Here is a 15,225-nt window from a genome sequence, read left to right on the forward strand (position 1 = left end):
AGTGTTTAGGACAGCCTTCAACAGTGATGGATGAGCATTTGTGGACAATACTGAGGCATATTCTACACCATCTCTCAGAGGGGCCCCAGCAGATTTGAGCCTACTGTCTCAGCCCCTTTCTGATTTGTCTCCTTCCTCCCAGGTATCACTTCCCAGATAAACTGCTGGCATTCATAGCTCTGTCTCAAGGTCTGCTCTTGAGGGACCCAGTCTCAAACATAGGCATGTGGGACCTCTGAAGGAGGGCTTACTGCCTGGAGGGCAAGAGGAGAGGGACTCCAGCTCAAGTTTAAAAAATCTTTTCTTGTAACTTTCACCGAAAGACGATTCTACAGGAACGAAATAAAATATATGTATTCTTCTTTGCAAATTGTGCGTTAGCTCTTTGAAATTATTGTTACAATTTCATGACCAGCCCAATACATGTTTTCACAAAGGACCTACAAGGAATTAAGTAGAGTGGGATCCGTGTCTTTAGCTTCCTGGGGAATACTGAACCTGGTCATACTTTCCACATTGCTGTGAACCACCAAATAAGAATTTTGTTGTTGTTGTCGAAGCAGACTGATCTGAGAATCCTTAACTGCCTCTCCTGCTTTTCCCACCCCCGCCAGCACATCCACCCCTTATCTCAGCCACTGACCAGCCAGGCTCAATTTCATGAGGAAGTTCTCCAGTGGCCTCCTTGGCCAGGACTTCGGACAGTGCCTCAGCCCTTCCTGAGCCAGCACTTGGCTCTGTGGGTCCCACCTCATCCAAGGGCATAGCCTCCAGCACGGTCTGGGCAAATCCAGGTGAACATGGAGACCAGCCAGGGCTGGAAGGTTTCCAGCCCACCCAGCAGGGCCTTTCCTCTCCTTACCTTTGCTCCACTCCCCACCATGGGGGTGACCCATGGAGACCATCAGTGTCCTGGGTTTGGGAAGTGGACAGAAAGGGACATTTCTCTTGGTTTCTGATCCACACTGAACAACTTCGGGAGGGGAGGGCGAGGTGAGAGCCATGGGATGGTTATTTGGACTAAAATTTATTCAGGCAATTTCAAAGAGAAGTTCAAAGGAGGAAGTGTGAGAAAGTGTCTCCTAAGAGTGTAAGATGTCCTGGAGAGACATCCAAGGAGAGCCAGGAGGTGTGGAAGAAGGACAGGCAGGAATTGACTAGGGGGCTACAAATACCAGGTCTCCCCAGATCCAGCCTCTGTGGGTACTGTGGGCAGCAGGGAAGTTTCAGGGAGGAGGAAGTCGAAGGGTTTCTCACCAGGGAGGCTGGAGGGCCTCCCCTAGCTCTGCTTACTGGACAAGAGCACAACAGCCAGAAACATTAAGCCCATAGAGGGAAGACGCTAGAACAGAGACTCCTCAGTAAAGTGGCTGGAATCCTTGCAGTGTCCAGGGCCTGACGGACAAACTTCAAGCTTTCTCTGTGAATGCTTGTCCCCGTCTGGTAATTTCCAGATTGTCATGTCATTTGGTCTTCAAAGTGAAAGCCTCCAGGCTTGCCCTCGTTTTTCCCATCCATTGATCAGGAGGACTCAGTGCAGCCTGTTTGGAATAGCTTCAGCTTGGAAAGACACTTGGAGGAGTGTGGGCAGATCATGGCCTCCCTGTCTTTCCTTGTCTTCTCCACTTCATCACGTGAAGAATAGGACAAAACTAGCATGTGTGATCACACCTGTGACATGTACAGGTGATCTGTGCTTCATATGCTGGATGTAGCCTTGGGCCATATCACCACCGCTGTGGCTCTGGAAAGAGTTATGCGGTGCCTTTATCTGGTGATGCCCTGGAAGCAGAGAGCAGAACTTTTTCAAGGAATAGCCAGAGGCTTGCATCTTGGGCTAACTGCCTGGCCAAGAAGCTGCAAACCAGAGGCGTGTTCTGTGCCGTCTCCCCGGATCTGCAGCGGGACTGGGCCCCAGGTGTCCTGTGTGGTCACCCACTCACTCATCAATGTTATTGTCTTTGACTCCCTTCCTTCCCTGGTCTCCTCCCCTTCCTCGCTCATAGTGTGTCCAGGAGTCACCTCCAAATAAGCTATGTATCCCCAAATCCTGGATTGAAGGTCTTCTTTGGGGAAAACCCAAAACAAGACATGTGGCAAGCAGGTGTCATCTTGTACATCCTCCCTGTCCACTGGTGAGAGTTGTCCCACTTGTGTGCTGGAGATGAATGGAGAGTTTGTGGAGCTCCGAGAGAAAGTCTGCTTTCATCAGCTGGCCACATTTGCTAAAGATGGGGCCAAGCAGGGAAACGTGCACAGCTTCCCACAGAGCCTGCTCTGATGCGTCTTCCAGAGACAAGAGCCCTGGGTCCTACAGGAGGCCTTATGAAGGCTCTGGCCTTGAAGCTGATGGGATTTTATGAAAGGCAGGGAGAGAAGATCACTTGGGGAAGGGGATACCTCAGGCTGATGGTATAATCTGTGCGGATAAAGACATAAAAAGAAAGCAAATGCAAGGTGTGCTCAACAATAGCAAATGGTCCTGTCTGGTAAGAATATGACATCCACGCAACAATGCTGACTGTCAAATTTCTAGCAGTGAGAGCACGGCCTGGCACACAGCAGCTGCTTGGGAGTTAGTAACTAAGTGAATGAGCACATGCAAAGTATAAAAGGGCAGGAGAAGAGAAGAAAGCTCTAGTAGCGAACAGCCAGGACCATCTTGGCACTGCCGGTGCACAGACTGGGGCTTTCATCGCCCAGCAGGGAAGGCTTGGGACCAGGGAGACAGGCGTGAGCAGCTCTGTGCTTGATAGTCCATTTCAGGGGTGGCAAATGTGGGTCAAATTCAGAAAGGGTAAGAAAGACCAGGGAAGGTGTTGCACCAGGCCCGAGGCCCCAAGCCAAGACAGTCCTGGTGGGAAAGGAGGGACAGTTTAGGGCAGGGATCTTAACCCTGTGTGTCCCATGGACCCCCTTGGTAATGCAGGGACGCCTACAGACCTCTGCTCTCATGAACACTATAAATCACAAGGGGTGATCTAACTGCCCCCCAATGTTGCAGCAGTGAGCAAGAGCTGCTATGGGCATATAGTATAACGTATCATGAAAACATATCTGTTGGGCGCCGAGTCTCTGGTGCTTCTCACACTCCTGAGGTTTGTTGCCTACTTTCTTACCTGAAGGAAACACTAAATTCCAGGTAGAGATGTGTGAATGTAAAGATGTAATTTTTCTCATCCAAGTTCTTGGATTCTGCCTTAAAACAAGGACAGGCACGACTGTCCCAGTCTTCCAGAGCTGAAAATATTATCCTCTGTTCTGAGCTGGTTTTCTCTTTCCGTTCTTCAGCCCTGCACGAATTCCCCAATGACATCTTCACCAACGAGGATCGAAGACAGGGGGCGGTCGTTCTCCACGTGCTCTGCGTAAGTACCCCTTTGGGGGCTCTGCTGGAGGGTCCGGAGGGGAGACCTGGCCAGTGGTGGGTGGGCATAGTGAGATGAACCCTTGGCGTGGGTCCTCCGAACCCTGTGGAGGGCAGTCTCCAAATGCACCTTCTGTAGGAGGCTGCAGGCTCATAAGCTGGAAGATAACAACGTATTCTTTCCTTGATAGCAGAATCTAAACCGTGGGTTCCAAGGTCAGCAAGATTTGCTGTCTACTATTTAACCTTGCTCTCTCTCTTCCAGTGCCACCCTCTTGGGGAATCCTTTACTAACCAGCCTCTCTAGAATGCTATCATCTTTCCCCGTCCTGGGCTTTGTTTTTCTCCATACCACTGATCACTATCTGACATATTATGCTATCGTTATTTGTTTCCTGTCCATCAACCTCACTCACACGCAAGCCCAGGGGAACTGGGGCATGGTCTTGCACATGGCTTCTTTCCCAGACCCATTTCTGGCACGCAGTAGTGACAAAGTATTTGAGAAATTAACAGATTACGTGTCACGCCGCTGACACGGCATCTGACCTAGAGTAGGCGAGCAATAAACGTTTGTTCTGGTTCCTAATGTCCACCATTGCCCTAGCGCTTCCTCGGCAGACCCAGGGCATGGAAGGCCCTCGCTTTTCCTTGCCCCTGTTTGGAGAGTGAGAGGAGGGTGTGTACGTGAAAATATATCTAAGGAGTGGCTGCAGAATCAGAAAGACCCAGGCCAAATCCTGGATTAGGTACGTCACTATGCTTTCCCGTCTCTATGGTATTCACTCTCCCCCGAGATGCTCTTAATTCCATTTTGGTTATTTATTGCTGTAAAACAAATTCTCCAAATTTAGTGACATACCCAATGAGCACTCTCCATTACTCACTGGGTCTGTGAGTCAGGAGTTCAGAAGGGGCACGGAGGGAATGCTGTGCCACCGGACCTGAGCCTGGGAGAGGACAATCCAGATGGCTGACAGTGACTCCAGCAGCTGGGCTAGAGCCCTTGGTGCTGGAGAACCCCCCTCCCAAGAGGGTTTCTCCGCCCTGGAGCCTGGTGTCCGGGCTGCAGTGACCAAATCACCAGCTTGGCTGGGACTGTTGGCCAGAGCGCCTCCATGTGGTCTCTCCGTCATGGCTCCCTGTGGCTCTCCAGCACTTAGAGAGGGACATGTAACGCTCTGGCCTCGGAAGTCACACGCATCATTTCCACAAGAATGTATTATTGTCACAAACCCACCACAACTCAAGGGCAGGGGACAAAGACCTTCCTTTTCAGGCCACACCCGGGGCATGGGTGTGGAGCCCAGGTCCGCTGTCCTTGTTCTGCCTGTGGCTTCTGACAAATGTTTACCCTCCCTGGACCCAAAGCTGCCCCCAGCTTGACTCCCCTTGTGCTGAAAGCAATCAACTCTTCAGATCTTTCCCCACTTGCCCCAACTGCCCAGAACTCTCCCCTTGAAGAAAAGGCACGAGAAATCTTTTTTTAGCAAAGACATTCTCTGAAAACACCACATAAAGTATACTCTTTGCCATCCTCCCTGCCCTTCAGGAGAGTCACACACACAGAGCAATTAATATGGATTCCGGCTGCCACCCTTGGCACCAAGGAGGCTCCTCTGTCTCCAGGCTGAGGAGACCCAGTCACTGCAGTTGGACTGGAGTAGGTTGGAATTTTCCAAAGAAGGGAGAAAAGGAACTCTAGGAAGGAAAGGGAAGCCCATGATCAAAGATGTAGAGACTCGCGAGCACAGGGCATCGGGAATGAACAGAAACTAAAGACAGGGAAGGTGGGGGGAGGGGATCACCTGGTAGGCACCATGAGATGATTCAGCTGCTGAGTTGGAATTAGGGGGAAGCAGATTCCTGACCTTGCCATCCCTCCTTGCCTAGGGAGTAGGGTCAGGCATGGCCAGAGATGACCCAGCATGGTCTATGCTCTAGCCGGGTGATGAAGACCCAGGCAGGCCACAAAGAAAGGCTCAGGGCCATTTGGGCAGGGGTCCCAGAGTCTCAGTACCCTAAGAACACCCCAGGCATGGGTGTTCATGAGCATCAAGAGGAGGTGTAAGGGACTGAATGTCATCTAGCTGCCTCTGGGCCCCCAAAGAGCAGGGTCTGCCCATCCAGTGAGGCGAAGGCCCCAGACTTGTGTCCTGTCACCCCAGCCTGCCCCAGGGAGAGGGTCTGAGACTGTCCTTTCATTGGGATTCACTGATGGTCATGGTGGATCTAGACCGGAGAACCCAGTCCTTTCAGATCTTACTCTGAAACCTGACTAAACTTTTCATTTGCACTCAAACTCCAAATTCCGCATTCTAGTTGGGCCTCATGGGTTTGCTTTTCACATGGGGCCTCATAGAGCTCATAGCCTTCAGCCCTGGTCGATTCCTGGTCTGTGGACATGGGTGCTTCTGAAGACACCCCAAAACAGTCTTTTAAATCTTCACTTCACAACTTGCTTCTCTTTTTCTTTGACTTTCACAGAAATGCTATCCTCTCTTTTGTGAGCTTCATGGAAATCAAATAGCCATTTCTGGTTTAACTTTCCGAATGCTGCAGCTTTCATTTTCCCTTGAATCTGTCTGGTTTTGTGGATTTCAAAAACCCTAAATCCTGAGATTGCCCTAAAAAATATTTCTGTTCCTTCTGACTATTCTTCATGGATGGATTCTTTGCTAGTGTAGAAAGTCATCATTGGTATAACTGTATCAATAGTGAATATCCCCAAGAAAACACACTGGTCTTAGAACCTGCTTAATAGCCAATCTATTATAATGTTGAGACACTAAAGCAGTATTCTCTGTCTGTGAGGAAATCTGCACCTTATAAGCCCATGGAGGCTGCCCTAAATAGAGAGAGGCCTGTGAATAATTTTGTGATTTAGGAATATCTTGTGAAATTCGCTAATCATCCCACTGGTAGATAGTTGAATCTTTGAGATTATAAGAAAAGCTACACATTTTCTCATCTAGTAAAAGAAGCTTTAAATAATCAATATTTGAAATTCTTTCTCAAAATGGGCTTGTCCTTAGTAAGTCAGTTTCCATTGCAAAAATTAATACCCTCTCTGTACCTTGTCAGCATTCAAAAATATTCTTCCTAAGCTTCAAGTCTTCTTTTCACATTTTAAATGTAATTCCCCTCTTCCAGTAGACATATTTCTATGTATGTGTGAGAGGTGGTATAAAGGATCACAGTCCTAAAAATGAATGTATAGCCCTAATGAAGGCAAATTCCTGCTAAGTGAATCTGGCTGGGAGATGGGCTCCTTAACTGGTCCAGGAGCTCAGACCCCTCCATGGACCAGCCAGGAAAGAAATAGGAACGAGAATGTTTCTGATGTCCATCTTTGTATTCTAAAATCTGGGTATGCTTGGAGAAGCCCCACCAGAAACTCGGGTGTCAACCCTGTGCATATAGAAGGGACTTCCTCCTCCGTGGAACATTAGGGTAGCCTCCACTGGGGCCACACCAGGCTTCCCAAGGCAGCAAAAGAATGCATGAGCCACTGAGAGGTCCCTGGTCATCTGCCTCAGGCCCAATCTGTCCAGTGGTAGGGACTCCCTTGTCCACATCTCGGTCTTCACTGCACTCCTATATCCAGTGCTGATTTTAGGAGCTCACGTGTGTTCCCAGGAGGCGGGCTCTATATGGGCTGGAGCATTTCAGAATTAGAGGCTAGATTTTTGTGGTGGGTCGTCAAGCCAGGGTTCCCTGGGAGTGGCAGTGAGGGCCATTGATCTCCAACCCGATGGTGTCCAGGGCTAGATCCCAAGCATGGGGGCTTTCTTGTACCCCCAGTTCCTGTCCATATTTCTTTTCCTCCTTCTCTAGCCCAAGGACTCTTTAATCTGGTCTGGGAATTTAGGGAAACTGGCTCTGTGAGCCTGCAACCAAATTCCATCTTGTTCCCAGATCAGCCTGCTTTTTAAACTCAAGGAATTTGCTAATTTCTGTCTCATGGTTCCATTACGACCTGGCTTGCTCTCCAAAGCTACGGGAGGAAACCAGTTGGCATCCGAGGAAGTGATGGGGATGTGAGGCAGCTGGGTGGGGGAGGGGGAGGCTGTTCAAATACCAGGCTCCCTCTGGAATTGTGGTTTTTCTAGGTCCATTCCATATTGCCTCGATGTTGCTGGTTTTCCAGGGCTCCCAGACAGATAGAATGCCTATATGTCCTGGATGTATCCATTCTGCCCTCCCTTTCCGCACTCTTCCCATGCAGGCTTCTTTGTGCACCTGCTCTGCTGGCTCTCTCCCTGTACCCTTCACTCTTTCTTAATTCCCATCCAGCTGGTCACCAGCCAGACTTGGTTGCCTTCTGGGTCTGGTCTTAACCAGTCAACATGATCAAAGTACAGGCCTGCCCTCAGCAGATACAGAGCTTGGGGCAGCTTCTGGAGGAGGAGTCTGGGCTCTGCAACCCCAACCCCAAACTACCCCCCTCCACCCAGTGCTAAAAGGAAGGCTGATTTGGATGTGTTCTTGGAGCAGCTAGGTGGGGGGTCTTTCTGGGGAGGATCCAGGTCCCACGTGGTTTATTCCCCTTTCAGTCCTGGGGGAGGAAGCTGTCTGGAAGGGACCTCACCAAGGGATGTCATTTCCTTGTGGCCTGAGTTTCTTCCAGTTTTCTCTATTTAATTTTAATATCTGGAGTAGTTTCTCTGGATGTGCCCCTCTGGGGCCCAGATTGCTTTTGTTAAGAGCCAAGGAATAAACTATTTGCTGCAACAGCCGGTTATTAGAGGGCAGAAGGGCCAGGCTACCAGCAGGAGGTGGAGGGGGCCCCTTCCGCTGCCCCCGCCCCTCATACCAGCCCAAGAAGAGGCAGCTTTGCATGTCAAAGCTCTTGGTCCACCTCCACCCCAGGGGTGATTTTTGTCTCTCCAAGGCTATCCCTCTGCTTTTTTGGCTCTGAAACAACTCAACTTTTATAGCCAGCCCTATCTAATAGAACTTTCTGTGCTGGTAGAAACGTTCTCTGATGGTGTGGTCCAGTAGGGCAGCCTGCTGGCCTGTGTGTGTCCACTCAGCTCTGGAAGTGTGGTTAGTGTGATTGAGGAACTGATTCTTTATTTTTACTTCATGTTAATTAACATAAATTTACATAGCCTCTTGTGGCAGGGGGCTGCCCTGCAAAGTCTTCAGATGGATTCAGATTCAGCGTCTTCCCTTCCTTTTTTATGCTGTCAGCTTGAAATCAAGAAGCAGAGACAGGAAAAAAGCAAAGAGGTGTTGCTCCCTCATTTCATCTTCTTCAGGGCTAGCCTGGGTTTAGCATTCAAACACTCGGGATGCAGGGAAGTCATTGCCAGGGCCCAATGGGATATTCGATGACAAGGCAAGACACCCGGATTAGGAGTGAGGACAGTTACCTGTCACCCACAAGCTCAGTGCTTTGGAACAAGTCAGAGAACTTCCGACCTCAGTTTCCACATCTGTAGAGTGGCAGGTGCATAGTAGGTGCTCAGTAAATGGTAGGTTTTTGATCTTTACCTTTTCTCCATCCTGCAGCCCTCTAAGGGCAGCTCCCATGTGATTAGCCTGTTACAAACACCTGTCATGGGACTAGAGCCAGATCCACTCAGAGGCAGCCCTGTCCTCATGAGCAGCCAGACAGGGGGTGTCAGGAAGGCCTCTCTGCAGCTGGTGTCTTGCCAGGCCCAGGGCTCTGGGAGAGAGGCAGTTGTTGGGGTTTGAAATTTAAAGGAACCTGTATGATCTGGTCAGCAAGGTCCCAGCAACAGTTCACTCGCTGGGCAGACGTGTTTAGTTAAGGGATTTCACCCTGGAAGAGAAAAATGATTAGAAGAGCTTGTGGAATTTGCTGTTTACTCTTGGAAAAGTGCTGAGCATGTCCTTAATTTGTCAGTGTCAACACAAAGCTCAAACTGGCGTCCAGAGAGGATTAGCACAAAGAGAGTAAATTATTATGTTTCAATAGATTTTAAGTTATCCCCTCCCCTCCTTGCTCTCGGGACCCACTTCACAAGGCTCAGGTTTAACCATTAGGTCTCATGGGCTTGCTGAGAGATTGATGTCCCCAGGACCCCTGAGCTGGATACAAAGCATGAAGAGAGTTAGAGCACACTCTTGGAATGAAATCCATCTGTGTTCCAGTCCTGGCTCTTCGTTTATTAGCTCCATAGCCATGGGCAAGTTGCTTTGCCTTGACAAGCCTCAGTTTCCCTCATCTGTCCCTGTAGATAAATATGGCAGCCACGTCATCAGGTTGCTCTGAGGAATACATGAAGGCAAGCATGCGAGGCTCTTGGCAGACTGTCTGCCCTGCATAGACAATGCCCCACCTCTGCTCCTAGTACTTGCAACCTGTGTGTGGCTGCCCACCTCCCAACTTCTAGCCTGCACAACTCTGGTTTTTTTCTGGTCCACGGAGCCCATTCTACCGGAATGCAGGACAGCCCAGAAGTAGCCCTCAGATGGAGCAGGCTTGGTTGGTAAATATCTCCATTCCTTCATGCCTCACTTGGGCTAAATGAAACATTTGTTCTAGGTTGTGTCCCAGAGTTGCCGGAGCAGGTAGAAGCTCTAGGTGCCCAGACAGTGCCTTGCTTGATAACACCTTGATTATCTGCCCAGCTCTCCCCCAGCTCATTTTCCTGCTTGTCTGTTGCTGCTTTCTGGGAATCTCCACTTCCAACTAAAGGACTTGCACTGGAATCCTGATACCCAGTTCTGCTTCCAAGGCACAGGTTGAACAGATAAAACTTACCATTATTGTTATGCAAATAAGATGCATAATGCCAGTTGCAGAATTTGGAGATTCCAGTCCCTTTTAGACATCTACAGACCAAGGGGTGATGTGAATTCATCTGCTGTCTCCGTGATTCATATCCTGAACCCCGCATAATATACAAAGAGCTTGAGAATGAACCTTGGAGCAGACACCATGAAATCTGGCCCCTATCAGTGAGGGCAGAGAGTGAGCCCATGACTTAAACACCAAACATTTCCCCATGGGGGCCAGACACCGGGAGCCTGCTGTATGCTTCTCTTCATCTTAGGTATAATTTGCTTCACTCATCCCCACTCTCTGTATTTTTTCATTTATTTCGTTATTTGGAAAATAAATTTTATTTATGTGTTCCTCTGAGATAATGTTGCCAACAGCCACAATTTATACACAGTAACTATGTGTTGACTATTTGAAGTTTTGTAGTAGTGTTTCCTTTGAAAAGTGTAAATACCAAAGCTAAGCGAATGACCGGGTACTGCTATTTGGATTTGTCATATGTCCTGGCTTAAAGAACTAGTCTGTGGCAAATATTCAGCAAAGCAATCTGGATAAAGTAGTCCATTACGTGCTCTAATTTATCAGAAAATGCTCCATGTATTTTGAATTTTGGTGCCTGGTGGTGTGGATCTTTGTCAGTGGTTTCCTGATGATTCTGTTGTCTAGAGAAGCTTAGTAGAAGACCTGCGGTTTATCATGCCTCGAGGCATCAGAATAAGTGCTACCTGGAGGGAACCTGGTTTTCTGTTCCCTCTGTCTGTCATGCCTCCCACCCTAACCCTGACTCTGGTATGATATAGAGACTCTGGATAGGAGTTTCAAGTTTAACGAAAAAAACCCCTGACCTTAAAGCCCAGAAGCTTCTGCACCCAGGGACCCACAGATCTGCAGCCTGTTCCACAGTCTGAGGAGCCAGTTTCCACCTCAGATTGGTACTGGAGGAGCTCCTGTGGCCAAGAGGCATGTCTCGGGCAGGGTTCCCCCCGAAAAGTTGGCCCCAAGACAAGGAGTCAGGACAGGGGCTTCCTTTGGGGGAGGATGCCGGGAAACACCCTGGAGGGCTAGGCAGAGGAGGGGGCATCCAATAAAGGCTATGTGGTAAGGCCAGTTACACATCATGGCCATGGTGGCTGAAGATTAGCCCCATGGAGACTGGCTGATCGTGGAGAACCTGCCCCTCTGATCACCCTACCTGAGGTGGGGGGTGGGAACGGCAGCCTCCTGTCAGTCACTGCTGAGGGCTGCACTCCCGGAGGAGCTGAGCTGCTCCAAAGTCCCAGTCAGTAGACGGAAGTTGTTCAGTTGCCGTGCCAGGAACGTGAGTACCAAGGTTGCGGGTGGGCATGACACGTCCCAGCCGGACCGCCCCAGATAGGAGAGGACTTGCAACTGTGCCCACACCGTGAGCTCCTTCTGAAGATCCTGGCCAGTGCCTTTCTCCGTATCTTTTCCCCAGCAACACCTTCCGAGTCTGATGCCAGCAAGCGTCCTCTGTGTTAGTTCACCCACTTGGGAATTCCCAAGACTGGCTGTTTGGCAGACGGTCCTGTAGCTTTTCCCAGACTGTCTGAACCCACTTGGGTTGGTGGGGAGTGGAGCAAGTTGGTGTCTTCTCACGTGTGCCTTGTCAGACTCCCTTCCCCCGCAAGGGTCCTGTCTTGTCCCAAAGCCTGTGTTCCCTTCCATGTGTTCCCTCCTACCATGTCCGACTTTGAACTTGACAAGTTCTGTGAGTTCTACCATTTCTCAGGATTCCTGCGATGGTCAAGGGTTCAAATGCTGACTGCCGCAGACCTTCTGCATGGCCTTTATGACTCAGGGCATCAGTTTCCTCATCTGTGTATGCGGATGATGCTAGCCCCTACTTCATAGAAGTTCTGCTGCCAGGTAGGAGAAAGCAGGGAACATGCTTAGTCCAGTGCTTTGGCTATAATAGGAACAAGAAAACATTAGCTATCACGTCACTTTCATTGTTCTACCCTGGATCCTTCTTGGGTCCCCTCGTGTCTGGATGGTGGCCATCCAGATGATCTTTCTGGCTTCAGTCTGTTCCCTTTCCATTGAAATTCAGCGCTATTCACACCAGATCGACACCCTGAATGCAATGTCCTGGTCACGCTCAGAACTCTCCCCAGTCACATCCCCCACCAATGGAGGGCCAACCTGGCTTGGAAGGGAGGGCATTGGGTGTCAGAGTCAGACCACCTGGGTTCAAATGCCAGCCTCACCGCTCTTTTTAGGTACAATTAATAGCTTTGGGCAAATAAACTTCGTTCTCTGTGCCTTAGTGTCCCTGTAGCGTGAGGATAATAGTAGCATCTTTTTCTGAGATGCTATCTGAGTGCTTGGAGCACAACCTGGCACTTAGGAAATGATCCTAATTGTCGGTCATTGTCCTTATTGTTATTTCAGAGTGTCCCCACCATCTGTGCATCAAGCAGTATTCAGTCTTTTTTTCTTTTCTTTTCTTTTTTCTTTTTTTCTTTTCCTTTCTTTCTTTCAGTATACCAGTATAGGATAGCCTAGCAAAAATGGATTCTTCACCACCCACCAAGAACTCCCAGGCCTCTCATGCTTCCTGCCCATGCTTCCCCATTATCTTTAGTCCTCTTGCAATTCTCCTCCAAGCTCCCTCTGGATGTTATCTCCTTGAAACTTTCTCTTACTTCCCATAAGGAGAAGTGGGACTTCACATTGGCTCAGATCTGCATCCTATTCTAAATCTCCACTTTCTTTGTTCACCCCCCAAGGAACTTCATGCAGGCAGCCTTCTGTTAATAACACGTCTTGCCTCTCCCCTTCTTCCCATATGAGTGTTAGTGAGCTGGGACAATGTTTTAGTCATCTTTATGTTCCTGTAACACCCAGCATGGCACCTTGCACGCAGGAATTGCTCACTGAAAGTGTGGTGTGTGAGTAAATGAACGATGAAATGGGCTTAGTATCTTAGCGGCTGAGTATAGGTTCTGTTCACTAAGGCTGGTAAGAGTTAAGTGATGAAAATAATAGGATGCTTTCATAAGGCTTAGGAGTTCATCAGTGCCAAGTATAATGATATGGTCTTTTGGAGTCAGATCTTCATTGAGAGAAGTGTACTGAGTTAAATGCTGAGGATACCCCAGCATCCAAGGCAGGAGTGGATGAATTAAGACAAGAACCCAGAGGCTTCCTACTCTAGTGGCATGCCTTTTTTACCACAGTGTCAGTGCTGCCCAGGTAGCTTGGACATTACAAAGATCCAGTGACAGCAGAGACCCTCCCTTACAGAGATGTGTCTGTTTCACCCAAGACTCAAAGTCCTTTCTGAACATTTGCACAAAAGCATGGCAGCTAAACAAACATCATCATTAATGATAATCACATTGTTCTCTAACTTTGTTAAGCTAAATTCTTTCCCTAAAGGATTGGCCTTGATCTACTGAGGCATTATTTCAGAACCAAAGGCAGTGCCCACATATGAAAGGAACTCAAACTGTGTTATCAGTTAAGGATGAGCAGAGGTGACATTTGGGAACATGGCTTTGGTTTCCTAAGCCCATTTAGCTTGGAGGATCCAACGATGAGAAACGCTTGTTTGCAGCAGACACCAGGATTCCAGGGGGATCCCTCTCCTTCCCTGAGATGCCAATCAACTTCTTGCTCTCTTCAAAGGCTCCTGAAGATTTCCCAGAGCTATTCCTGTTGCTACTGGTGCTCTCTTGTTCTTATACTTTCAGGAACCACAAGGACCCCCAAAGATAACTTGTCCTTTCAGAGCTTACCAGCTGTTTCACTAGGGAATTTGGAGCCACTTCCTCCTGGTTCAGAGGACATGTGTAGTAGACTGGCAACCATCAACTATCCCACTCACTGAAAACTGGGCCCAAGATGGTGACCACTTACCCAACTCTTTACCCTTGTAAAGCCGTGTGTCCATGACAACCTATGGCTCTCTCAAGACTTTTATTTCCTAAGGTTCTCTTCACATTTTTCCCATCAGTTCTAGGAGCTGTTTGTAAATAGATTTCTTGGTGACATGCTTTTTCACCTAGAAATCTCAAAGCAAGTATGCAAATCAGGTCCAAATGTGGCCCTCATTCTTGAGTCTTTGGTTGGGATGTTTTCATTGATTCTTTTGACATATCCTTAGCTCCTTGCTAGTGAGCATATTCCAGAGGTAATCATGGAATCTGCCAGCTATTTCTTTGGTGCTCTGACAGTTCCAGTCTTAGGTGCAAAGGTAGAAGCCAGAGGATCTATTTTTTCCCTTCCTAAAGTTGTGAGAACAGTCTTTTCCTTTGTGATATGGACTGCAGGGATTAAGGCAGATATGTATTTTTGGCAGTTAGTGTAATGCTTTTCAGCATCTGAAGCTGTGATGGGACCAGCAGTTTTGGCATTTGCTGGGCCCTCTTATCCTCTCCTGGACACAGGCCCAAGTTCATTTGACTCCACCACTTTTTTGATTTTACAGAGCTGGCTTGAGGCAAGACCCATTACTCTCATCTTTAGAAGAGCGGGGCCTGGAGGGTTATGTTATCTCCAGGCTCATATACACATAACACATCAGAATGGACACATTCCTCACACAGATGCACATCTATGGATCTATTACCTTTTATAAAAAAGACTATTGGAGATCATATTAGGCATGACTACTTAAACTGGGATATTGAAGAAATGAAGGTTGTGTGTGTGTGTGTGTGTGTGTGTGTGCTTGTAATCTCTCCCTTAGCAACTCAGCATGGGTGGACATGCAGTCAGAATATAGTTTGAAATGGAGCTATGAATTTTTAGAAGACAGCTGCCTTTCATTCTCCCCTGTAACCCATTTAGCCCTTAGTTTGGCCACCTCAGCAACTGTCCCCACCACCACCATGCAATACCCCTGTTGCTCAGGCTGGACTCAGGAATCAGCGTTGACTCCTCCCTTCCCCAACACCCATCAACAAGTCCTGGCCATTCCACCTTCAACCTATGTCTCCCTCCCATCCTCTCTCTCCAGCTCCACTGGCATGGCCATCATCCAGGCTACCGTCACCCCTCACCTGGACCAGGATCTCCCCTCTCAGTTACACACTGGTGTCCTTTAAAAACACGTGGGGATCAGAAGTGCACTTCC

The 15,225-nt window shown here is 48.6% G+C and overlaps 1 protein-coding gene across 1 annotated transcript in view; it reads left to right on the top strand.

The window, feature by feature from the left end:
• The window catches only part of SLC24A3 (solute carrier family 24 member 3), a 486,596-nt gene that overhangs the window by 278,289 nt on the left and 193,082 nt on the right, over positions 1 to 15,225 (top strand). The window contains exon 3 of the mRNA XM_080814074.1: positions 3,292 to 3,368. Within this exon, the coding sequence (XP_080670200.1) occupies positions 3,292 to 3,368 (77 nt within the window). The remainder of the gene's footprint in view (positions 1 to 3,291; positions 3,369 to 15,225) is intronic.

The sequence above is a fragment of the Martes martes genome (assembly GCF_963455335.1).
Source record: "Martes martes genome assembly, chromosome: 9".
NCBI lineage: Eukaryota > Metazoa > Chordata > Mammalia > Carnivora > Mustelidae > Martes > Martes martes.